This window comes from Pseudophryne corroboree, chromosome 3, assembly GCF_028390025.1.
Source record: "Pseudophryne corroboree isolate aPseCor3 chromosome 3, aPseCor3.hap2, whole genome shotgun sequence".
In the NCBI taxonomy this organism is placed as follows: Eukaryota; Metazoa; Chordata; class Amphibia; order Anura; family Myobatrachidae; genus Pseudophryne; species Pseudophryne corroboree.
Genome location: NC_086446.1, coordinates 766,564,914 through 766,591,365, shown reverse-complemented (window position 1 = coordinate 766,591,365; position 26,452 = coordinate 766,564,914). Strand labels below are relative to the sequence as shown.

At 46.3% G+C, this 26,452-nt stretch overlaps 1 protein-coding gene across 1 annotated transcript in view; it reads right to left on the bottom strand.

Annotated features, from left to right (window-relative positions):
• Window positions 1-5,461: 5,461 nt before the first annotated feature.
• Window positions 5,462-26,452, bottom strand: part of IFFO1 (intermediate filament family orphan 1) — a 44,713-nt gene continuing 23,722 nt past the window's right edge. The window contains exons 3-9 of the mRNA XM_063962431.1: window positions 25,197-25,292; window positions 24,766-24,906; window positions 24,298-24,464; window positions 22,526-22,646; window positions 12,073-12,168; window positions 11,851-11,981; window positions 5,462-10,617 (exon numbers count right to left, since the gene is read on the bottom strand). Of these exons, the coding sequence (XP_063818501.1) occupies window positions 10,527-10,617; window positions 11,851-11,981; window positions 12,073-12,168; window positions 22,526-22,646; window positions 24,298-24,464; window positions 24,766-24,906; window positions 25,197-25,292 (843 nt within the window). The 3' untranslated portion in view covers window positions 5,462-10,526. The remainder of the gene's footprint in view (window positions 10,618-11,850; window positions 11,982-12,072; window positions 12,169-22,525; window positions 22,647-24,297; window positions 24,465-24,765; window positions 24,907-25,196; window positions 25,293-26,452) is intronic.

Here is a 26,452-nt window from a genome sequence, read left to right as displayed (position 1 = left end):
AATATCCCTCTGTGCATCCTTTATATATAAGACAACGTCTTAAATATGCTCAATGTTAGCAAAATATTATCCCTGTCTTAGCGTATTAATATTATCTGACAGGGTATCAGACCACGCTGCAGCAGCCCTATTTATGCTGAGGCAATTGCAGGTCTCAGTATATAACCTGAGTGTGTAAATACAGACTTCAGGATCGCCTCCTGCTTTTTATCAGCAGGTTCCTTCAAGGTGGCCGTATCCTAAGACGGCAGTGCCACCTTTTGACAAACGTGTGAGCGCCTTATCCACCCTAAGGGATATCTCCAAACGTGACCTATCCTCTGGCGGGAAAGGGTACGCCATCAGTAACTTTTTAGAAATTACCAGTTTCTTATCGGGGGAAACCACGCTTCTTTACACACTTCATTCATTCATCTGATGGGGGAACAAAACACTGGCTGCTTTTTCTCCCCAAAAATAAAACCCCTTTTATGTGGTACTTGGGTTCATGTCAGAAAATGCGTAACACATTTTTCATTGCCGAGATCATGTAACGGATGTTCCTAGTGGATTGTGTATATGTCTCAACCTCGTTGCCACTGGAGTCAGACTCCGTGTCGACATCTGTGTCTGCCATCTGAGGTAACGGGCGTTTTTTGAGCCCCTGATGGCCTTTGAGACGCCTGGGCAGGCGCGGGCTGAGAAGCCGGCTGTCCCACAGCTGTTACGTCATCCAGCCTTTTATGTAAGGAGTTGACACTGTCGGTTAATACCTTCCACCTATCCATCCACTCTGGTGTCGGTCCCACAGGGGGCGACATCCCATTTATCGGCCTCTGCTCCGCCTCCACGTAACCTTCCTCATCCAACATGTCGACACAGCCGTACCGACACACCACACACACACAGGGAATGCTCTGACTGAGGACAGGACCCCACAAAGTCCTTTGGGGAGACAGAGAGAGAGTATGCCAGCACACACCAGAGCGCTATATAATGCAGGGATTAACACTATAACTGAGTGATTTTTCCCCAAATAGCTGCTTGTATACATATATTGCGCCTAAATTTAGTGCCCCCCCTCTCTTTTTAACCCTTTGAGCCTGAAAACTACAGGGGAGAGCCTGGGGAGCTGTCTTCCAGCTGCACTGTGAAGAGAAAATGGCGCCAGTGTGCTGAGGGAGAAGCCCCGCCCCTTTTTCAACTGACTTTCTCCCGCTTTTTCTGGAATACTGGCAGGGGTAATTTTACATCTATATAGCCTCTAGGACTATATATGATGTAGATTTGCCAGCCAAGGTGTCATATATTGCCCTCAGGGCGCCCCCCCCAGCGCCCTGCACCCATCAGTGACCGGAGTGTGAGGTGTACATGAGGAGCAATGGCGCACAGCTGCAGTGCTGTGCGCTACCTTGGTGATGACCGAAGTCTTCTGCCGCCGATTTTCCGGACTCTTCATGCTTCTGGCTCTGTAAGGGGGACGGCGGCGCGGCTCCGGGAACGAACACCAAGGTCGGGTCCTGCGGTCGATCCCTCTGGAGCTAATGGTGTCCAGTAGCCTAAGAAGCCAAAACTACCACCTGTTAGGTAGGTTCGCTTCTTCTCCCCTTAGTCCCTCGCTGCAGTGAGTCTGTTGCCAGCAGATCTCACTGTAAAATAAAAAACCTAAATATACTTTCTTTCTAGGAGCTCAGGAGAGCCCCTAGTGTGCATCCAGCTCAGCCGGGCACAAGAATCTAACTGAGGTCTGGAGGAGGGTCTTAGTGGGAGGAGCCAGTTCACACCAGGTAGTCCTAAAGCTTTCTTTAGTTGTGCCCAGTCTCCTGCGGAGCCGCTAATCCCCATGGTCCTTACGGAGTCCCAGCATCCACTTAGGACGTCAGAGAAATTATGTCAAGACAGCGTAATTTCCTTAGTTCCTGAGTCACAACAGGAAAAAGGGTTTTATTCAAGCCTGTTTGTAGTGCCGAAACCCGATGGCTCTGTCAGACCGATTTTAAACCTAAAGACTCTGAACCTTTATTTGAATAGGTTCAAATTCAAGATGGAATCCCTGAGAGCGGTGATCTCCAGCTTGGAGGAAAAGGAATTTTCTGGTATCGATGGACATCAAAGATTTACATGTTCCCATCTACCCGCCGCATCAGGCATACCTGAGGTTTGCGGTGCTGGACTGCCACTACAAATCCAAACATTGCCTTTCGGGCTCTCTATGGCTCCGAGAATATTCACCAAGGTGATGGCGAAGATGATGGTTCTTCTTCGCAAGAAAGGAGTCAAAGTCATCCCATACTTGGACGATCTCCTCATAAAAGCGAGATCCAGGGAGAAACTAGTGCAGAACATTCCACTTTCCCTGACGGTGCTTCAACGGCATGGTTGGATCATAAACCTTCCAAAATCACAATTGGAACGCACAATGAGGTTATCATTTCTGGGAATGATATTGGACACGGAAGCACAGAAAGTAATCCTACCAGTGGAAAAGGCTCTTGAGATCCAGAGGATGGTCAAACAAGTTTTAAAACTGGCACGCGTATCGATTTATCAGTGCATCCGCCTGCTGGGGAAGATGGTAACGGCCTACGAGGCTCTACAATTTGGCCGATTCCACGCCAGGGTGTTCCAATGGGACCTACTGGACCAGTGGTCCGGATCGCACCTACACATGCACCGGAGGATAATCCTGTCAAAAAAAGCCAGTATTTCACTCTTGTGGTGGCTTCAAAGTTCTCACCTCCTGGAGGGACGCAGGTTCGGGATTCAGACTTGGATCCTGGTGACCACAGATGCAAGCCTCCGAGGTTGGGGAGCAGTCACGCAAGGGGAAAGCTTCCAAGGACGATGGTCAAGTCAAGAAGTACTCCTTCAAATAAACATTCTGGAATTGAGAGCTGTGTACAACAGCCTTCATCAAGCGGCACACCTTCTTCAAGGTAGTCCCATACAGATCCAGTCAGACAATATAACGGCAGTAGCTTACATAAACCGCCAGGGCGGAACAAAAAAAAACAGAGCGGCAATGGCAGAGGTAACAAAGATACTCCTCTGGGCAGAAAGACAGGAAATTTTCATTCCGGAAGTGGACAACTGGGAAGCAGACTTCCTCAGCAGACACGATCTCCATCCAGGAGAATGGGGCCTCCACCCAGAAGTCTTTGCAGAGGTAGCAGATCGTTGGGGCGTTCCTCAAGTAGATATGATGGCATCACGTCTCAACAAGGAGCTTCAGAAATATTGTTCCAGGTCGAGAGACCCACAAGCAATAGCAATGGATGCACTGGTGACCCAGTGGGTGTTTCAGTCAGTGTATCTGTTCCCTCCACTTCCACTAATACCAAAAGTTCTCAAGATCATCAGAAGATCAAGGGTTTGAGCAATTCTCATTGCTCCATACTGGCCAAGGAGGGCTTGGTATCCAGATCTTCAGGAGTTATTACTGGAAGATCCTCAGTCTCTTCCTCTTCGTGAGGACCTGCTTCAGCAAGGGCTGTTTGTTTATCAAGACTTACCACGGCTGTGTTTGATGGCATGGCTGTTGAGCGCCAGATCCTAGCCCGTAAGGGTATTCCCAATGAAGTCATTCCCACACTTATTCTTGCCAGGAAAGGGGTAACGTCCAAACATTACCATCGTATTTGGAGAAAATATGTATCTTGGTGTGAATCCAAGAAGTCTCCTGCGGTGGAGTTTAAATTAGGACGTCTTCTCCTATTTCTACAGGTGGGTGTAGATGCTGGCTTGAGATTAGGGTCTATCAAGATCCAAATTTCGGCCTCGTCCATTTTCTTTCAGAAACAGTTGGCTTCCCTTCCTGAGGTCCAGACGTTCGTGAAGGGGGTTCTGCGCATCCAACCTCCCTTTGTGCCTCCTGCGGCGCCATGGGATCTTAATGTGGTGTTGCAGTTCCTTAAATTGGACTGGTTTGAGCCTCTACAAGAGTTAGAGTTGAAGTTTCTCAGTTGGAAAGTGGTCATGCTGTTGGTCTTGGCCTCAGGCAGACGAGTGTCTGAATTAGGGGCTCTGTCACACAAGAGACCTTATTTGATTTTTCATGAAGATAGAGCTGAACTGCGGACGCGTCAGCATTTTCTTCCAAAGGTTGTGTCTTATTTCCATATCAACCAACCTGTGGTGGTGCCAGTGGCTTCTGACACCTCAGCCGTTTCAAAGTCCTTGAATGTCGTCAGAGCGTTGAGGACTTATGTTGCAAGAATGGCTCGGATAAGGAAAACAGAATCTTTGTATGTCCTCTATGACCCCAACAAGATTGGGGGTCCTGCTTCTAAGCAGACTATTGCGCGCTGGATCAGAGGTACCATTCAGCACGCTTATTCCACGGCAGGATTGCCGTTACCGAGTTTGGTAAAGGCCCACTCTACAAGGAAAGTGGGTTCTTCCTGGGCGGCTGCCCGGGGTGTCTCGGCGTTGCAAATTTGCCGAGCAGCTACTTGGTCAGGGGCAAACATGTTTGCTAAGTTTTACAGGTTTGAGTCCTTGGCTGTTTGTGGACCTTCAGTTTGGTCAGTCAGTACTGCAGGAACATTAGCACTTTCCCGCCCGTACTGGAAGCTTTGGTACATCCCCATGGTACTAAAATGGACCCCAGCATCCTCTAGGACATGAGAAAATAGGATTTTAATTACCTACTGGTAAATCCTTTTCTCGTAGTCCGTAGAGGATGCTGGGCGCCCGCCCAATGCTAATTTTTCCTGCAAATTACGTTTTGTCTTTTTACACAGGTTCTCATGTGTTACGATGTTTTACAGCAGTAGCTGTTATGTTATGCATGCACGTTAGCGTGGGTTATGTTGAAGGCCATGTTAGGCGGCATGTTTTGTAAGGTGTGAGCTGGTGTGAATCTCGCCACTAGTTTAATGTAAATTCTTCTCTCGAAGTTGTCCGTCTCCTCGGGCACAGTTCCTATACTGAGGTCTGGAGGAGGGGCATAGAGGGAGAAGCCAGTTCACACTGTTGAAAAGTCTTAAAGTGCCGAAGGCTCCTGTGGAACCGTCTATATCCCATGGTACTAAAATGGACCCCAGCATCCTCTACGGACTACGAGAAAAGGATTTACTGGTAGGTAATTAAAATCCTATTTTTGTCCTATCCATGAGGAGATATAACCAGAGATACCAGGAAAGGGAATGACTGAGGTTACTTTGTCCCATTAGGTTACTAGAGTCAGGAACACTTTGTACTCCTATGGTGCTGCGACAGCGATGGTGCAGAAGCTCCGCGGCAGGCAAAGGGTTAGATGGTGGACCTGAATGGTGGGACCTGATGCTCAGTCTCAGTGTTCACCATCAAGTCAAGTCCACATCAGTCATTTCATAGCACATACGTGACCTTGTTCTCACATCGTAGTCATTTCATAGCACATACGTGACCTTGTTCTCATATATTTCATAGCACATTATTATTATTATTATTATTATCATTTATTTATATGGCGCCACAAGGGTTCCGCAGCGCCCAATTACAGAGTACATATGCACATAATCAAAACAGTGACTTACAATTGAAATCAATTTTGGACAAGTACAGGGTAACTAAGCATAACTACACCAGTAAATGACAGAGATAAGTTCCAGGTGGCCCAAAAACTGTGATTTGGGCAGTTGAGAATTATTAAAGAAGAAAAGGGTGAGCACATGAGGGAAGAGGGCCCTACTCGTGAGAGCTTACATTCTAGGGGTAGGGGTAGACAGACAGGGGTGACACAGATGGGGTACATAGAGCATGGAACAGGGGGTTAGGATGAGATTTGGCTGGGTTTGGTAAAGAAATGGGTCTTGAGAGCCCGTTTGAAGTTTTGTAGAGAGGTGGAGAGTCTGAGGGGGAGAGGTAAAGAATTCCAAAGGAAGGGAGCAGCACGTGAAAAATCTTGGAGATAGGAGTGGGAGGAAGTAATCAGGAGACAGGAGAGGCGGCGTGCATTAGCAGAGCGAAGAGGACGGGTGGGAGAGTAAAGGGAGATAAGGTCAGAGATGTAAATGGGAGAGGATTGGGTGAGAGCTTTGTAAGTGAGAGTCACATACGTGACCTTGTGTAATACACCACAATGTGAAGTATTACAGTATGTCAGACATACTGTAATACCTGTAAAACAACTTGTTCCAATGTGTGCTGATCCATGATTTCCTTCTTCATGATCTCTGCAGGATATTTATTTTCTTGGTACCCCAACATCTCAGGACAGGACATTTCTTGCTGCTGTAATGTTCCTACCACTTTAATGGCAGCTTCTTTAAAGGATAAAAGTGAGCTATTTAGTAACTGTAACTGAAGGAGGCGTAAATGCATCTTCACTATCTCACCATGGGACCCCTCTATAAATTGATTAATCAGTATTTCATCTGTTGGTCGAATTTCTGTTGGATCTAAGGCTTGAAGTGCTTTAAGTGCCTCCTGTAAACTCAGTGCGAAGTCACGCAGTGTTTCGCCTGGCTGCTGCTTCCTCGTGTAAAAGGCAACCTTGAGTTCAGACAACGTCCTTGTATCAAACGTGGTAGCTAGTTGGTTCAGGATCCGGTCTACTGTTTTTCTTTGATCCACTGGCCATAAAGTGACCTCTTTCAGGGCTGTGCCTTTCAACTGCCCAATCAGAATCTCCACTTGCTGTGTTTCTGATAGTGGGTACAGGCGGAACATAGATTCCATTTTGTTCTTAAATTCAGTGAAAGTGTTCCTATTGGATCTTTGAGCATCTCCACTATATGTCGGAAGCCATGGGGCCCCAATGTAATAGGGCAACGTAATTGGATTTAAGATAGCCATAGTTGGACGAGTATTTGACAAATCCCCTGCAGCTTAGTCGTCAGGTGACATCTTGTGTTCGTATCCTGTTCGTGACGCCAAAAATGTAATGCACAAGTACGGATGCAGGTAAGTTGGTAATTCAGTTTACAATACTAAGCAATGGCAATAAATTTCACAAAAGAAAATAATACATTTATTTCATTGTTCTGGAACTGGTAGCCCCCGGAGTTGTTCTCTCTGCATGTACCTGGATCCAAATGGTTCAACTGTAATACCTCCAGACAAGTGCACCAGCAATTACACAAATATTCTTTTGCACTGTGAATACTTCAGTTTGCAGAGAACAGAATTCAACAACAATACTATATAAATACAATACTAATTGTTAATAGAGCTTGTCTAAAACAAGCTGTTAACCATTACTACTACACATGCAAACAATAGCGCAATACCTTTAGTCACTCTTACACTACTCGATACTATCAATATCCCCAATAACTTTAAATCACAAAGTTCAGCTGAGTATTTTATAGATGGTGCATGTTAGGTAAGGTGTCCTTTCTCCAATAGGGATTAATGGAATTAGGCAAATGTTTCCGAGCAAATTTTCCATTTCAATAGTTGCTGCTCGTGACCAGCACAAAAGAGACACTTTCTCTAGGTTGCAGCTACTCCTCTCTCAAGTAACGTTTCCTAGCAAGATTGCAAATTAGTACATTAATTCCAACTAGTCTGTTGCTGCCTTTTCTTTATAGTTCCCTGAGGATGTGAGGGTTTACAGTACTCAGGCGTCGGTTAATCTGTGGGGTATGCTGTCTAAATCCCTCAAGGGTAATAATTAATGTAGAATATCCTTTTACGGTACTCCTTGTCTCTCTCTTTACCTCGTGTGCAGCTTTCCTTCACTAACTTTCTGTAATGTCAATCAAGTATGCAGGAGCGTTAGTGTAAATAAAGGCTTCACTAGCTGCATCGCTGGTAAGAGTTAAATTATAGCAGGATATCTGACGGCAATACCTGCTCTTAATCCTGACTGAAAGGAAGCGCCAGTGGTCATTTACATAGTACACAATACTGCAGGCTTGAATGCTAAAAATCAGTGCTAGGCAAATATAGCTACCTCTGAGTTGGGTACTTCATGTAGTGCTATAGCCGGGTAGCGTGACATGCAGAATGCTATAGGTGCTGTTTTGACTCCCTGTATAGCCAGTGCCTGCTGAGCTGTGATGGCTTCTACTATGTGGTGCTAAGGTAAATCGCAGTTATACCTCTCGAAGTGTCTGTGTTAGGTCTCCATGCTGTCCGTAGCTGTCAGTGTGGGATACTGGGTATCTTTCCGGACAATCTGCTCCCACGGGCTATCCCTTTGTTACTGCTGCCCACCTCTTGCCTTAATTGGGGAGGCCTAGTCCACTCTGAGGCATTACCAACTGCCGGGGCTCCAGATAAAGCTTCACCCACTGCCGCTATGGAAGCTGCTGTGGTCACTCTTATTACATCTGCACCCCCAGACTTGCCTTGCATGGGGGTAAAGCCATCTCTCTGACCACCCTTGTGGGAGGAAGGTCTGCCTCCATCTCCTCCGTCACTCCCACGCCGCCTCAGCACACACTTGATGGCATAGCTCTCCTCTCAAGATTACCTCAGCTCAGCTCTCACCAACCAACTCTTTCTCCCAACTGTCACTGGTCTCACCACCTGACTGGTCATGTGTCCTGCTCCTGAGCTCTTGAGCAGTTGCTGGGGCTACTGGGAGCTGCGGTGTGTCAGTTGTATGATGACATACACCTGCATTATAGCATAATGCACAATGTCAGACATACTGTAATACTAAACATTGTGGTGTATTACACTTGTTCTCACATCACTCATTTCATGGCACATACGTGACCTTGTTCTCACATCATAGTCATTTCATAGCACATACATGACCTTGTTCTCACATCATAGTCATTTCATAGCACATACGTGTCCTTGTTCTCACATCATAGTCATTTCATAGCACATACGTGACCTTGTTCTCACATCAGTCATTTAATAGCACATTCATGACCTTGTTCTCACATCAGTCATTTCATAGCACATACTTGACCTTGTTCTTACATCATAGTCATTTCATAGCACATCCGTGACCTTGTTCTCACATCATAGTCATTTCATAGCACATACGTGTCCTTGTTCTCACATCATAGTCATTTCATAGCACATACTTGACCTTGTTCTCACATCATAGTCATTTCATAGCACATACATGACCTTGTTCTCACATCATAGTCATTTCATACCACATACGTGTCCTTGTTCTCACATCATAGTCATTTCATAGCACATACGTAACCTTGTTCTCACATCATAGTCATTTCATAGCACATACATGACCTTGTTCTCACATCATAGTCATTTCATATCACATACGTGACCTTGTTCTCACATCATAGTCATTTCATAGCACATACGTGTCCTTGTTCTCACATCAGTCGTTTCATAGCACATACATGATCTTGTTCTCACATCATAGTCATTTCATAGCAAATACGTGTCCTTGTTCTCACATCAGTCGTTTCATATCACATACGTGAACTTGTTCTCACATCATAGTCATTTCATAGCACATACGTGACCTTGTTCTCACATACATCAGTAATTTCATAATACATACGTGACCTTGTTCTCACATCAGTCATTTTATAGCACATACGTGACCTTGTTCTCACATTATAGAACATACGTGACCTTGGCATATTCACATTGTTGGGAGGAACGTCTGTTATGTTGGGGGATGTGACACATGTATGATCTCTCTTACGTGTTATGACCAGGAAATAATGAGTAGACATGATTTTTTGAAGATATAGATCTGTATTTATAGAGATGTATATGTACATAATGTATAGAGAGCTCTGTGACGGTATGTATAGTTATATACACACACACTTAATGTACACATAATTTCAGCACACGTGTTTACCAGGCTTTCAGGTCCAACATAAAGCCTAGAAGTCAATACAGTCATCTATGAGACCCCTGATTACATCAGAGTAAATCGGGGTATTTATCACCATATATACATGAGACAGAGTCCGCTAAAGACCCCGCAACGTATAAAGAAATATCTCTCTCTATGTACACAGGTAGAGAGCGCATCGCACCCCCATATGTACCCAGAGTCTCTTATATACAGGGCGCCCTTCGCTATCTACAGCTGCGGATAAATGCCATTGGCTAGTGACAGCCATAAACGCCATTGGCTAGTGACAGCCATAAACGCCATTGGCTAGTGACAACCATAACCATTGGCTAACGACAGCCATAAACGCCATTGGCTAACGACAGCCATAAACGCCATTGGCTAACGACAGCCATAAACGCCATTGGCTAGTGACAGCCATAAACGCCATTGGCTAGTGACAGCCATACATTCCCAGTATCAATCCCAGGAGACTAAAGTGAATTCATGCCTAGCACCCACAGCTGTACAGACAGTATCTACAGACGGTATAGCAGCTATACACACCCAGCATTGGCAAAAGCATCACACCCATATATATATATATAAACCCAAACTCTGACAGCATTGCACCTCCGTATACAGGGTATACAGAGCAGTAACGCACCCCTTATACATACCCAAAGTCTGACAGCTTCACCCCCTGGTATAGTTCAAGCATTATGCAGGATTGCACCCCCTATGTACCCAGCGTCTTTCTTAGGAAAGTAATATATATACATCCGGCGTCACACAGTTCCCGAGGCAGTGGTAGCAGGTGCACGGTGGTCTCCTCCTATCATCTGGCTGAGCTGTCTGAGGATGGGGGGTCACGATCCGAATCTTCGGGGTCCTCATTGCAGGCAGATTCACTACTGGGGGGCGGAGACCTAAGGAACAAGAGGTTACGGTTGATAGCTGGTCCCTTATGTCACACGCATTAATCATATATATACATTGTGGTGAGAGGGCTTGTGTCTCACCACAATTGCCCGCATTCTGGTGGGATCAGCTCCCTCCAAGGAAGAAAACAAGGCCTGCACATTCGGCACCTGTAGCGGAAGTTTATAATTCCAGGCTTTCTAAATTGCACAGCTGTAGCTGGAGAAACAGAGGTCCAGGTTTACCAGCTCACCCAGAGACAGCAGGAAATCAGGTGCAGATGAGGGATTTAAAAAGCCCACTTACCCACTATGCATTGCGCTGATGCCTGTTAGAAGCCAGTGAGCAGGGCTGAGTTTATAGCGCCAGGGACTGTGGACATTGGCCATGCCAGGAGAGCATGGCATGTGTAGCTGCAAGCCACTGCAGCAGAATGACTTGTGAGCACGGGAAGTGCTAGGACCTTTTATGTTCGTTTGTTTCATTTTTCTGTATGTACCTGTGTGACCAGGCTCAAGCCTGTGTATGCTGTGCTACAGTATCTGATACCAGTAAAAATACTGTGGTTGTAACCGGAAAACCTACCTGCGAGTCCTTATTTACAGTACCCGTGTTACAACATGTTATTGCCTGTTACTGGATGTCCCGTATCACACAGCTCTTCTAACTGCACATACATTCACTCTAAAGACGGACGGACACCTCGTGATATTGTGGCTAATACCGGCTGGCTATCAGCCCGATATCACTAAAACCTGCACTGATAGTGTGCCTTGAGGACTGAGGTTGGGAATGCCTGCTCTACACTGTGAAAGATGATACCACACATGCATAATCTATCTCCGGCAGCCATCTTGGTTATGGAATGGAGCATCCCTGGATGAACCAAGTTGGAGTATGCATAGTAGAGCCCTTCTATTCTAACAGATACGATTGGATTGGCTGCATTAGATACAATTGGCTGCTCTTGGGCTTCTGGAACGGCACATCGCGCTCCCATAGAGGTGCTCACAGAAATCTGTGGTGCAGCCGGCACATCGCCAGTTATGGCTGCTGTATATATATACCTTCCCTATGGTCTATGATAGCTGCTCTGCGGTCACCCCAGCTATTGTTCAGCTGTCCAATCCCTGAGCATCACACCTTACTGGGCGTCTCCTATGGAGCTGGTCTATCTACATGCACCTGCAGTCACAGAACAATTCCCTTTATTTTGTGCGAACGGGTGGTGGGTCACTCACTTCTCCTCCGACTGGGTGATCAGCCTCCGGCAGGTCTCCATCTGCACGTCAAGCCCTCTCTTCATGCTGCACATCTCCATATACTCATGGAGGTGGCGAGTCATGTCGTCCTTGGCTGTGGCCAATTCCAACTGCAGACAGGGAAAACCTAGACGTCAGTCGTCTTCCTCAACCCCCCCCCCCTCCTTGTAGGCCCATTTTATTCTACTTCTGTACTCTTACCTCTATCTGGACAATAGTTTCCTGGTATTCTTTTTCACGATTCTTAAAGAGAGACTCCGTATCCTTTATCACCTCCTCCAGGCTGTCATCCTGCGCCTGGTACAAAGGAACACAGACAGTTTAGGACAGTGTCTCTCAAACTTGGACCTCAGGACCTCAAACAGGTCACATTTTCCAGGTCACCCGGCAGGAGCCCTGTGTGTCACCAACTGTCTCTCTCTCCAAGGCTTAGTACATAGTAGAGATGAGCGCCTGAAATTTTTCGGGTTTTGGGTTCGGTTCCGCGGCCGTGTTTTGGGTTCGAACGCGTTTTGGCAAAACCTCACCGAATTTTTTTTGTCGGATTCGGGTGTGTTTTGGATTCGGGTGTTTTTTTCCAAAAACACTAAAAAACAGCTTAAATCATAGAATTTGGGGGTCATTTTGATCCCAAAGTATTATTAACCTCAAAAACCATAATTTACACTCATTTTCAGTCTATTCTGAATACCTCACAATATTATTTTTAGTCCTAAAATTTGCACCGAGGTCGCTGTGTGAGTAAGATAAGCGACCCTAGTGGCCGACACAAACACCGGGCCCATCTAGGAGTGGCACTGCAGTGTCACGCAGGATGTCCCTTCCAAAAAACCCTCCCCAAACAGCACATGACGCAAAGAAAAAAAGAGGCGCAATGAGGTAGCTGTGTGAGTAAGATTAGCGACCCTAGTGGCCGACACAAACACCGGGCCCATCTAGGAGTGGCACTGCAGTGTCACGCAGGATGGCCCTTCCAAAAAACCCTCCCCAAACAGCACATGACGCAAAGAAAAAAAGAGGCGCAATGAGGTAGCTGTGTGAGTAAGATTAGCGACCCTAGTGGCCGACACAAACACCGGGCCCATCTAGGAGTGGCACTGCAGTGTCACGCAGGATGGCCCTTCCAAAAAACCCTCCCCAAACAGCACATGACGCAAAGAAAAAAAGAGGCGCAATGAGGTAGCTGTGTGAGTAAGATTAGCGACCCTAGTGGCCGACACAAACACCGGGCCCATCTAGGAGTGGCACTGCAGTGTCACGCAGGATGTCCCTTCCAAAAAACCCTCCCCAAACAGCACATGACGCAAAGAAAAAAAGAGGCTTTTTACTGATATTTGGTGTTTTGGATTTGACATGCTCTGTACTATGACATTGGGCATCGGCCTTGGCAGACGACGTTGCTGGCATTTCATCGTCTCGGCCATGACTAGTGGCAGCAGCTTCAGCACGAGGTGGAAGTGGATCTTGATCTTTCCCTAATTTTGGAACCTCAACATTTTTGTTCTCCATATTTTAATAGGCACAACTAAAAGGCACCTCAGGTAAACAATGGAGATGGATGGATTGGATACTAGTATACAATTATGGACGGGCTGCCGAGTGCCGACACAGAGGTAGCCACAGCCGTGAACTACCGCACTGTACTGTGTCTGCTGCTAATATATATACTGGTTGATAAAGAGATAGTATACTCGTAACTAGTATGTATGTATAAAGAAAGAAAAAAAAACCACGGTTAGGTGGTATATACAATTATGGACGGGCTGCCGAGTGCCGACACAGAGGTAGCCACAGCCGTGAACTACCGCACTGTACTGTGTCTGCTGCTAATATATAGACTGGTTGATAAAGAGATAGTATACTCGTAACTAGTATGTATGTATAAAGAAAGAAAAAAAAAACACGGTTAGGTCACTGGTATATACAATTATGGACGGGCTGCCGAGTGCCGACACAGAGGTAGCCACAGCCGTGAACTACCGCACTGTACTGTGTCTGCTGCTAATATATAGACTGGTTGATAAAGAGATAGTATACTCGTAACTAGTATGTATGTATAAAGAAAGAAAAAAAAACCACGGTTAGGTGGTATATACAATTATGGACGGGCTGCCGAGTGCCGACACAGAGGTAGCCACAGCCGTGAACTACCGCACTGTACTGTGTCTGCTGCTAATATATAGACTGGTTGATAAAGAGATAGTATACTCGTAACTAGTATGTATGTATAAAGAAAGAAAAAAAAACCACGGTTAGGTGGTATATACAATTATGGACGGGCTGCCGAGTGCCGACACAGAGGTAGCCACAGCCGTGAACTACCGCACTGTACTGTGTCTGCTGCTAATATATAGACTGGTTGATAAAGAGATAGTATACTCGTAACTAGTATGTATGTATAAAGAAAGAAAAAAAAACCACGGTTAGGTGGTATATACAATTATGGACGGGCTGCCGAGTGCCGACACAGAGGTAGCCACAGCCGTGAACTACCGCACTGTACTGTGTCTGCTGCTAATATATAGACTGGTTGATAAAGAGATAGTATACTCGTAACTAGTATGTATGTATAAAGAAAGAAAAAAAAACCACGGTTAGGTCACTGGTATATACAATTATGGACGGGCTGCCGAGTGCCGACACAGAGGTAGCCACAGCCGTGAACTACCGCACTGTACTGTGTCTGCTGCTAATATAGACTGGTTGATAAAGAGATAGTATACTACTAATATTATATACTGGTGGTCAGGTCACTGGTCACTAGTCACACTGGCAGTGGCACTCCTGCAGCAAAAGTGTGCACTGTTTAATTTTAATATAATATTATGTACTCCTGGCTCCTGCTATAACCTATAACTGGCACTGCAGTAGTGCTCCCCAGTCTCCCCCACAATTATAAGCTGTGTGAGCTGAGCAGTCAGACAGATATATAATATATATAGATGATGCAGCACACTGGCCTGAGCCTGAGCAGTGCACACAGATATGGTATGTGACTGAGTCACTGTGTGCTGTGTATCGCTTTTTTCAGGCAGAGAACGGATTATAAATAAAAGTGGTGGTCACTGGTCACTATCAGCAAAACTCTGCACTGTACACTACTGATTACTCCTAATGCTCCCCAAAATTAGTAAATCAAGTGTCTAAACGGAGAGGACGCCAGCCACGTCCTCTCCCTATCAATCTCAATGCACGTGTGAAAATGGCGGCGACGCGCGGCTCCTTATATAGAATCCGAGTCTCGCGATAGAATCCGAGCCTCGCGAGAATCCGACAGCGTCATGATGACTTTCGGGCGCGCTCGGGTTAACCGAGCAAGGCGGGAAGATCCGAGTCGCTCGGACCCGTGAAAAAAAACATGAAGTTCTGGCGGGTTCGGATTCAGAGAAACCGAACCCGCTCATCTCTAGTACATAGGGGTTTATTCATGAAGCAGTGAAAACAGTGGAGAGACCGACCAGTGGAGAATTTGCCCATGGCAACCAATCAGCATCTCCCTTACATTTTATAGAATGTACTTGATAAAGGCTTCCTTCAAAGCTGATTGGTTGCCATGGACAACTTCTCTACTGATTCTTTTCTCCATGCTTTTCACTGCTTCATGAATAGACCCCACAGACCCTTCAGAGTTTGAGAATCACTGATTTAGGAGTCTCAGATATCCCTTCCCCCATGGAACCTCACATTAATATAAGGTCCCCTCAGAGTTCCCATGTCCTACATTCCCATCAAACATACAGTATATGGGGGACTGAAATGTGGTCAGATCCACGTACTCCCATCTGTATTATAAACCCCCTATTGTCAGATGAGCTTGAGTGTCCACCACACGTAACCATAACCCCCATTAACAATACAAATCTAAACTTATTTAAATAACGACAACAGAAATTCCATTAAAATTGGTCAACCTTTTATTATTTTATAAAGAAGCTTTAAAATTAAGGGGGACATGTACTAACCAGTGATAAAAGTGGAAAAGTGAGCCAGTGGAGAAATTTCCCATGGCAGCCAATCAGCTGCTCCGTACAATTGTATAGTATGCAAATTAGAAATGTTACGTCAATGTTGATTGGTTGCCACTGACTCACTTCTCCACTTTTATCACTGCTTAGTTAGTACATATCCCCCTAAGTCATACTTGCCTACTTTTGGAAATTAGTTTCAGGGAGATTCTAAGTGGTATGAGAAGTCGCACAGAGCGTCGCTGAGCTGATATGTCATGCTACACCTAAGGGGTGTGTCTATCTCTACGTATGGTCGTGTCAATTGCAGCTTAGGGTGATATTATGCAGTGGCAGGTGGAAACTAAGGGGGCAATGTATTATAACAGAATGGATCTTGCTGCTATAATACTTCCTGCTTCGCCTCATTACTGAGGCGAAGTAGGAAGCTTCATTGACAGGATGTATGAATATCTTGTCTGCCGAAGCAGGGGAATGAAAACGTCCCCTCCGGGGATCCCCGCCTTAGGACACAGCACATCAGCTTAGTGCTGATATACTGTGTCTTCCTGCCCGGCCGGCTCCACTGCGCATGTTCGGGATCTTGCTACTCTCACTATCTCCTATGCAGCCCGGAGCCGACACCTGCCACATCCAAGGACAGCTCTGTACCTGCTGTGGTGTGTGGGCATTGTCACCATGTAGCTGATGAATTCGTTAGCTACAGGTGTCGGAACAGTCAGTGCTATGGACCGTTCATACATTGCCTGCACGTCATCATGCTATCTTTTAAATAGTTAGTAATACATGGAGGGGAGGGAGAGGACGGGATCAGTGCAGACTAGATGGGCCAAGTGGTTCTCATCTGTTGTCAAATTCTATTTCCAGATGATACATCTACCCCTAAATTACTGCCAGAGGGGGATTGTGTATGGGCAGTCGGAAAATATTGCTAATTTATGTGATGATTAACACTGACTTCTCTCAACATGAGCCCTCACGTGCTTCTATAACTCCCACTGTTTGAGCACACAGGAGTCCGTGCTACCACACACACACCACACACACACACACACACACACACACACACACACACACACACACACACACACACACGTTAGTTTCAGGCTTCACACAAAGGGCTCAGTGCCAGCCTACACACACACACACTGGTGCCAGCCTATATACACATAGGGGTAAGGGGTAACTGCTAGCTTACAAACACACACATATGAGGTTCAGTGCCACCCTTCACACACACACACACACACACACACACACACACACACACACGGGACAGTGCAAGCTTGCACAGACACATACACACATAGGGGAAAGGGGTTGGTTTACAAACACACACACACACACACACACACACACACACACACACACACACACACACACACACGTCAGTGTCAGCCTACACACACACAAGGGTTAGTTTCAGGCTACATGCAAAGGGGTCAGTGCCAGACTACACGCATGCGCACACACACACACACACACACACACACACAAAGGGGACAGTGCAAGCTTACACAGACACATATACATATACACATAGGGGAAAGGGGTTAGTTTACAATCACACACACATACACATAGGGGTCAGTGCCAGCCTGCCTACACACACACACACACACACACACACACACACACACACACACACGTTAGTTTCAGGCTTCACACAAAGGGCTCAGTGCCAGCCTACACACACACACACACACACACACACACACACTGGTGCCAGCCTATATACACATAGGGGTAAGGGGTAACTGCTAGCTTACAAACATACACACATGAGGTTCAGTGCCACCCTTCACACACACACACACACACACACACACACACACGGGACAGTGCAAGCTTGCACAGACACATACACACATAGGGGAAAGGGGTTGGTTTACAAACACACACACACACACACACACGTCAGTGCCAGCCTACACACACACAAGAGTTAGTTTCAGGCTACATGCAAAGGGGTCAGTGCCAGACTACACGCACGCACACACACACACACACACACACACACACACACACACACACACACACACACACACACACACGGGACAGTGCAAGCTTACACAGACACATATACACATAGGGGAAAGGGGTTAGTTTACAATCACACACACACATACATACACATAGGGGTCAGTGCCAGCCTGCCTACACACACACACACACACACACACACACACACACACACACACACACGTTAGTTTCAGGCTTCACACAAAGGGCTCAGTGCCAGCCTACACACACACACACACACTGGTGCCAGCCTATATACACATATAAGGGGTAACTGCTAGCTTACAAACACACACACACATGAGGTTCAGTGCCACCCTTCACACACACACACACACACACACACACACACACACACACACACACACACACACACACAGGTCAGTGCCATCCTAAACACACACATAGGGGTCAGTGCCAGTCCCCCCCCCCACACACACACATGCACACATATACACAGATCAATGCCAGCCAACAAATACCCCACAGCACAGTAGCAGCCTACACACAATGCCAGCCTGTGGAGCTGCTAAGTTAGAACCATGGTGGTCATTCCGAGTTGTTCGCTCGCAAGCTGCTTTTAGCAGCATTGCACACGCTAAGCCGCCGCCTACTGGGAGTGAATCTTAGCTTCTTAAAATTGTGAACGAAAGATTCGCATTATTGCGAAAATACATCTCTGTGCAGTTTCTGAGTAGCTCGAGACTTACTCTGCCAGTGCGATCAGTTCAGTTCTTGTCGTTCCTGGTTTGACGTCACAAACACACCCAGCGTTCGCCCAGACACTCCCCCGTTTCTCCAGCCACTCCCGCGTTTTTCCCAGAAACGGTAGCGTTTTTTCACACACACCCAGAAAACGGCCAGTTTCCGCCCAGAAACACCCACTTCCTGTCAATCACATTACGATCACCAGAACGAAGAAAAAACCGTGAGTAAAATTCCTAACTGCATAGCAAATTTACTTGGCGCAGTCGCAGTGCGGACATTGCGCATGCGCACTAAGTGGAAAATCGCTGCGATGCGAAGAAATTTACCGAGCGAACAACTCGGAATGACCCCCCATATACACTGACCAGTGACCTTCGGAACGGCCACTCCTTCTCCTCTTACAGCCTCTCCTATGAGCTCCCAGCCAACCCGGACTGTCAAACTACCCCAGCTGACCAAAGCTGCTTTCCGTGCCAGCTCCCCATCATACCCCCTCCTGGATGTCAGTCTGCAGCTCCCAACATGCGAGGGGGGAGGGTACCGCTGCTTCTGTCACGACCAGTGGAGAGGGAGCAGCGCTGTAAACTCTCCATAGTAGCTGGCTGTTTACAGACTCTGCTGGGCTGGGAGGCTCTGAGGTTCCCCAGTGGTGCCAATGTTGAAAGCTCCTGCTTAGCTCCGCCCACACCTCGGCCGGACTCGTGCATGCGCTGTCCGGATTTTTTCAGATGGGGCTGGGGGAATCCGGGGTACTGGGAGAACTTGGCGGGGGACCGGGGGACGGAGGGGTAATACGGGAGCCTCCCGCAGAATGCGGGAGTGTCGGCAAGCATGCCCTAAGTATGGAGGCAGAAAGAAAGAACGGCCAGCTGCTCAGCGACATTACGACTTGCGCTGTTAGGATGTCCACGACATTTGCTTAACCAAGCCAATTGGCCGTTACCAATAAAACATGTTGAGGCTCCAACTCTCCCGTCAATACACCTTAATGGGCCGGCCAGACAGCCAGTGCCCCTGATCCCCAGTAGGGTAAGTCAGACTAGCTGAATGTATTGAAAGAGAGAGTGCACCTCCTTAAAGCAGCGCAATAGCCACTGGAGCGCCGTTCTTTCCCACCACATAGCGGTTGACAAATCCCAACAGGCAAAGAAAAAGAAAAAATAATGCAGGGTGGGTGGGCGTCAAATGCAGAAAAAAGAGGCAGACCCTAGCTAGGATGACACCCCACCCTAAACACTCACCCTGAAAAACCTAACTGGCTAACATCCCTACCCATTAACCCTAACACTCCCTGTGTGACTGTCCCCCAACCTCACACTCTAGGGTATTCAATTATCCGCAAATTTGCGGCAATTTTTCTGCCTATTTAATTCCAAACCGGTTTCACGTGAATATTCTTGCAGTGAAAAGTGCAGGTGAAAATGGGGAAATCAGCCTGTACCCCAAAAAATGCTAAACTAACATAGGAAAACAGAAGAGAAGTGTGTTAGAGATCACATTAGAGAGTTTTTGGGGACTTAAATTGTGTGAAATGGCTGTTATATGCATTTTTTTTTTTAATGCAAAAAAATGATAGAAAGCAAGTTTTTTTGAGTAAAATAAATGCTCTCATTAAATTTGGGGTACATGAAAATGGGTATAAGTATATATTTGGGTCATTTTAGGGTACTTTAAAAAAAAGTGGAAACAGACCGATTACTCCCATCTGCAAGCCTAAAAACACCTGTCCCACTCATAAAGCACCCCAATTAACCTGTCCCATACCTTGAACGCCAATTTCCATCACTTTGTACTTTTTCACCCCAATAATGACATGTCATTATTGGGCAATTAAAAATAATTAAAAACCTTAACGTGCCTAATTAGTCATTAAGGGGGGTGTCCCAGGAGTTCTGTACCATATCCAAACATTTTTACCTTAAAATAGTGACTTTTCCCAATTTTTCACCTGCTTCAGAGTAGGTGAAGTAAAATTAGTGCAAAAATGATCACCGATAAATTTTCCAGGAAAATTGAATAGGCTGTAATTGCGTTTCGCGGGAAAAGTCCGGTTTTTCGCGCGAAAACCAGACTTTTCAGGCGAAAAGTCCATTATCGCTGCTAATTGAATATACCCCACTGTCTGGGAGTTTACACGCGCTCGTCATAATTTATCTGACCCAACGTACGGCCAGCTGAGAAAGCCTTTCAATGCTGTGGCTGGCAACTTCACCGTCCAACAGTTGTCAGAGTTTGGGCCAGCTGCAGACCTGTAGTGAGGAGGACCTCCCTTTTCCAGGGATTAAACTAAATAAACTATTTTACAAATCATCTTTTTTTTTTTTTTTTTTATTGACCCAGGTGGGAATTTACAATCTCAGAAGAAACAGCATTAGGTGCCTATCTGTGCAACTTCTAGAAAAGGAGGGAATTGGTTAGTTGTAGCTGTCAAACAACTAGATTCCTCTGTTAGTTAAAATTCTAACCAAGAATTACAAGGTTTTTAGCACAAACCTTTCCAGACAGGAACGGATTATGCCTTAGGGGGCTCGGGGCACTTAAAACACGGGGGCCTGGGGGAAGAGGAGGGGGGGGGGGGAGAGATTAGATTGTGCGTACCTCATAGCATGACGCATTCCAGGAGGGACAAGATGCTCTCTACCTGGACTTCCCTCTTCATATATGATTGTCATCACCTGTGTTGATCTATTTGATTGATAAGAAAGATATTTCAACACAGGTGATTGTAATCATTAATTAAGAGTGGAGTCCAGGTAGAGAGCACTTTATCCCTCCCGGAATGGGTCATGTTGGGAGGTATGGATTGTTTATATTAAATTTACACCAATGGTGTATATTAGATTTAAACTAATAGTTTAATAATGCCTGGGTATTGTTTATAGCTAATTGAGAGACAACTATTTTAAAGTTTTCAGTTAACAGCAGCCTCTGTACTACTTACACACTGGGACAGAACTCAGGAGGACTCTGTGTGTCTCTCTCTAGACCCAAATACTCTCATTAGATAACCAGTTACACAGGACAGACACCCAGGCAGGGAGGAGGAGAAGCTGGTATCCCTGGGTCACTTACAGCTCTCTCCCCCACTCCTATGTCTCCTCTGGTTGGGAAGCTCCATTCATAGCTCTTGAATCCTGATACTCCTGTATCTCTGCCTGCACTGCATTCTGTCCTGCTCCCATTCTGACTGCCTGGTTTTGCTGCTGCACAAGAGGCAAAGCTAGTGATGTCAGTGTACTCTGTCCGGGGTGACTCCTGACAGAGTGGGGTCCCAGGGTACAATTTCCCCTGCGCCCGCACCTTAATCTGGCTATGCCTGCAGCCCAAGGTATGCTTAATTCAACACAGGCTTCAGGACACCTCATATTGCTGTATCTGATACATTGTACCTAATGTACGGTGGAGGAGAACAGGTCCCTAGGCTAACAAATAAATGTCATAGCTGGTCTCCAAGGGAAGGTATTAGCTGGAGGGCTACAGTGGACATCCCTATCCGTGCCGCTGCCCACCTGCACTCCGACTCATCTACTACAGTCTCCACCACTTTCCTATTATTACTTACTTAAGGGGAGATGTATCAAGCTTTGGAGAGTGAGAAAGTGAAGTTGCTCATAGAAACCAATCAGCTTCAAACTGTCATTTCCTAGACTGTGCCACTTTGGGCAATTTCTCCACTTTATCTCTCTCCAAGGCTTGACACATTTCCCCATTAATAGGGCACAATTAGCTGATAATGATGTCTGTGGCCAACGCAGCCTGGCAGAGGAATACGGAATCATCGGAGGAAGTGACATCACATGGTGACACCTCACTGTAACTAATCAGAGCCCTTATTTAAATGCGATAATATGCTTGAAGGGTTAAGCGGTGTAAGCAGCCCTTCGGATAAGCACTTTCTCTCTGTACAGTGCTGGATAATATTGGACCTGTATCTCTATGTTAGGGTAAGGAGCCATTACCTCTCCTTGGTTCTCCACTGCAGACACTGCATAGCCGGAGAAGTCCTCCCACAGTAACAGAGTTTCTTCTGTCTCCTCCCAGGCAAGACTGTCACAGTCATCCTCAAAGTCGTAATCACGCCTGGAGTAGAGAGACAAGGGTTACACGAGGTAGAGCACGTGTACATAGGGTCTGATTCAGGTTGGATTGCTAAGCAGCAGAATTTGCAATCCATGTGAACGCATGCTGGAAGCCGCCTCCCCCCGCGATCAAGCAGAAATTGAGATCGCATCGCACTTTCTGCTTGATAGCAGAGATTAAGGTGGCCTCCTGCCTGGCGCGCAGGAAGCCCGCCTCCACCTTTCTGATCGCGGTAGCTGCGTGTGATGTCACGCAGCTGCTGCGATCACGCCCACACAACCCCCCTAGTTTCTAAGACTCCGCCCCCGTTTGCCTGCCTCCGCCCCCGCAACGCTCCGTCTCCACCTAGGGAATGGAGTGTTGCCGCTCCCCCCCACCCACCCCGCAAACCCTTCAGCCTGATTGACAGAGGCCATCGCATTTTCAGTGGCCCCCTGCAGAAAATGCGGGCGCATGCACAGGACGGGCGCTGCGCACACGCACGCATCTTTTTTGCAGTTGAATCAGTCCCATAGTACTGTAACAGCTGTGCTTGCACTGGTTTTATTATATTGTCCATTTTCCGGGGGTCTATCTGCTGCCTGAAGTGTATATGTTTCCAAACAGTGAGCGCAGAGATTCTGTGGGCTGATGTTTATGAGAAAGCAGTATATCAAACCACTCTACTCTCTCAGTGATGTCACTCAGTCCTGGTGAAAGGATAGGCTGCACTCTCAGTGATGTCACTCAGTCCTAGTGAAAGGACAGGCTGCACTCTCAGTGATGTCACTCAGTCCTAGTGAAATGATAGGCTGCACTCTCAGTGATGTCACTCAGTCCTAGTGAAATGATAGGCTGCACTCTCAGTGATGTCACTGGTTCCTAGTGAAAGGACAGGCTGCACTCTCAGTGATGTCACTCAGTCCTAGTGAAATGATAGGCTGCACTCTCAGTGATGTCACTCAGTCCTAGTGAAATGATAGGCTGCACTTTCAGTGATGTCACTCAGTCCTAGTGAAATGATAGGCTGCACTCTCAGTGATGTCACTCATTCCTAGTGTAATGATAGGCTGCATTCTCAGTGATGTCACTCATTCCTAGTGTAATGCTAGGCTGCATTCTCAGTGATGTCACTCATTCCTAGTGTAATGATAGGCTGCATTCTCAGTGATGTCACTCAGTGCATCCAAAATAATTAGTACAGCTCACTCACAAAATTGATGCTCCCACTGTGGGTGGTGACAGGTGAATGTTACAGCAATATAATCACAGTGCAGTTTTGTAGCACAAATGTTTATTCAACTCAGTGTGGAATCTTCTTATTGGTGTTGCGATTGGTTTCGCTGCTGTAAGTCAGAAACTAAAGATGTTCAACAGTGAGAATTACACAAAGCAGTAAGGGAGCAGTTATACTGGAAACAAGTGAAATAGCTAATATGGCTGCTTCTATAGACAGCTCACTCCTACATCAGACTTATACCTAGAGGTCTTAGGCGGAGATGAAGATGTGTTAGTACGCTTTACCATCTTGGATATCATTTATCTTTTAGGATGCAGATGAGCAGACCACTTGTAGACAAGTGTGTAATTGGGTGCTGGTTTGGATCCCTATTACATGGCACACGGAATGCGAGTTCCTATATATCTATAACGGGGAACAGAGACCACGCACAGCTGGTTCAGCATTCTCTGCATCTCCTCGTTGATACTCAACGCAGTACTCTCGTCTTCCTCTCCTCCCCTCGCACTGTCACTCTCACAGATGGATGTCTCGTCATCGGCCACAGGCTTCCTCTCTTTTCTTCTCCCCAAAACCTTAATGGGAGAGAGGTGGACAGTCTGAGGAGAAAGGAGGGAAAGAGAATATTAACAGCATGGCGTCACTTATCCATCCTGCACATATGTAAGAGGGATGAGGTCACCAAGTCCACAGTGACGGTGTCGCCATTCATGATGTCGACATCACTTATAAAATGTCAACATTGACATAGTATCAACAAATGACATGCCGACTTGTCATAGTGTCGACAGTGCATTAGGGACAGAGTCACTTCATAGCTGTTGCTATGGCAACGCCACTCTTTCCCCCTTTGCGCCAGTATTATAGACTCTCCCCATTACGTCAGAACCGAGCGCTGACCTGTAGCATGTTTATCATGTCCTCGCAGCTCCGCTGCTGAGCCACGTCGCACAGTTTGGCAGTGATATCGATGCGGCGGCAGATGTCCATGTCCACCTTCATTGCCTTCTCCTGGATCTTGGTGTCCAGGTCGGTCAGGTTCTAGGACAGAGATCAGAAGACGTTACAATGATATAGAGAACATATTTCTGTATGACTCTTCATGATGAATAAATGAGCTGCCCCGCAGGTGGGAGGTGCTTCATGCCAAATCTAATGATTATTGCAGATATATCCATCGCTTACATACCGTGGAGTCAGCCATCATGGGCTGGACCAACGTCAATGAGAAATCAGGGTCCTAGAGATTTTCTAAGTACTAAATCTAGATGGGCCAAAAGGAGCCTGATGAAGATGCACCTGAAACATAAGGCTAAAGAACAAGTACTCACATTGCTCATTAACCCCTTGAAGACCACCAGCTCAGCTTTCAGCTGCTTAACCTTCATCGCCAGCTCTTCTTGGTAGAGTGCAGACTCTTGGGCCTCCTGCATGGAGAGGGTAGATATAGAAACCAGGTGGCACCAAGGTGAGGGTGGGGGAACAATATTCAGCCAAAGGGAAATGGGGGTTCCTGCCTGGTCGCTTACTTTTGGTTGGTCTGTTCCCCAGTTACAATAACACTGTACTGACCTGGCACTGCTGCCCAGCTCTCAGAGGTGCTTCAAAGCTCGGTGAGCTATCTGAGGCCAGGTTGGAAGGGGCCCCACTCCACCACACTGTGTGGGAATTACAATGAAGTGGTGGGCAGGAGAAGTGGAGAACGATGCAGCTAAATTCAGGCAATGGAGACCAACAACTCTGTCTTACTAATGGAGATGATAAACGGGAGCAGTTTCTCCAAATGACTACCCTTTAATGTATAGCCAAGGGTGTCCAAAGGTGGTCATTTAGGGAGACTAGTAATACTCCTGTCCTCATGTCCTGACCAAACATGGTGGCTGAAGGTGCCTTCTTACAAAGACTCAAGCAGACTTCCACCAAAGCCTCCATTTCATGGGGTATCATTTCCATATCCTCAATAGCTGTATAAAGGTAATGTAGATCTTGCTGTATGGATAAATACAACAAAAGCAAAATGAAAATAAACAGCTCTTGGGGCAATAATTGTGGTTAAAAAATTGCACTCTCTGCAGACCAAATAGAATTCAGCAACTTAATGATCATAATACTAATGTGCATAAAAACATGAAAGATTTCATACGGTCAATAATGGCAGTTGAAGACATTGGGGCAGTTGTATTACGCCTGGAGAAGTGCAGTGATAAGAGCAAGTTGAAAACGCACCAGCCAATCAGCTCCTAACTGTCAATTTACATATTGGAGCTGATTGGCTGGTGCGTTATCACCTTGCACTTATCCCTGCTTTATCACTTCTCCAGGCTTAATACATCTGCCCATTGTTCCCACGGTTCCTGATATTCCATTGGATTACCTGTTTGTAGTGCTCTGTTGCTATTTGTCACTTTGAGATGTTTTATGTTTTTATGTAGTATTATCACTAAATTGCTGAATTTTATTGCAATCATTTTGCATCAATTATTACCCCAAGAGTTGTTTCCTTCATCTTTTCCAAGCCCGGAGCACTTATTGACTGCTACCCCAGAAGGAGATGTATCAAACCTTGGAGAGAGATAAAATAGTGAGA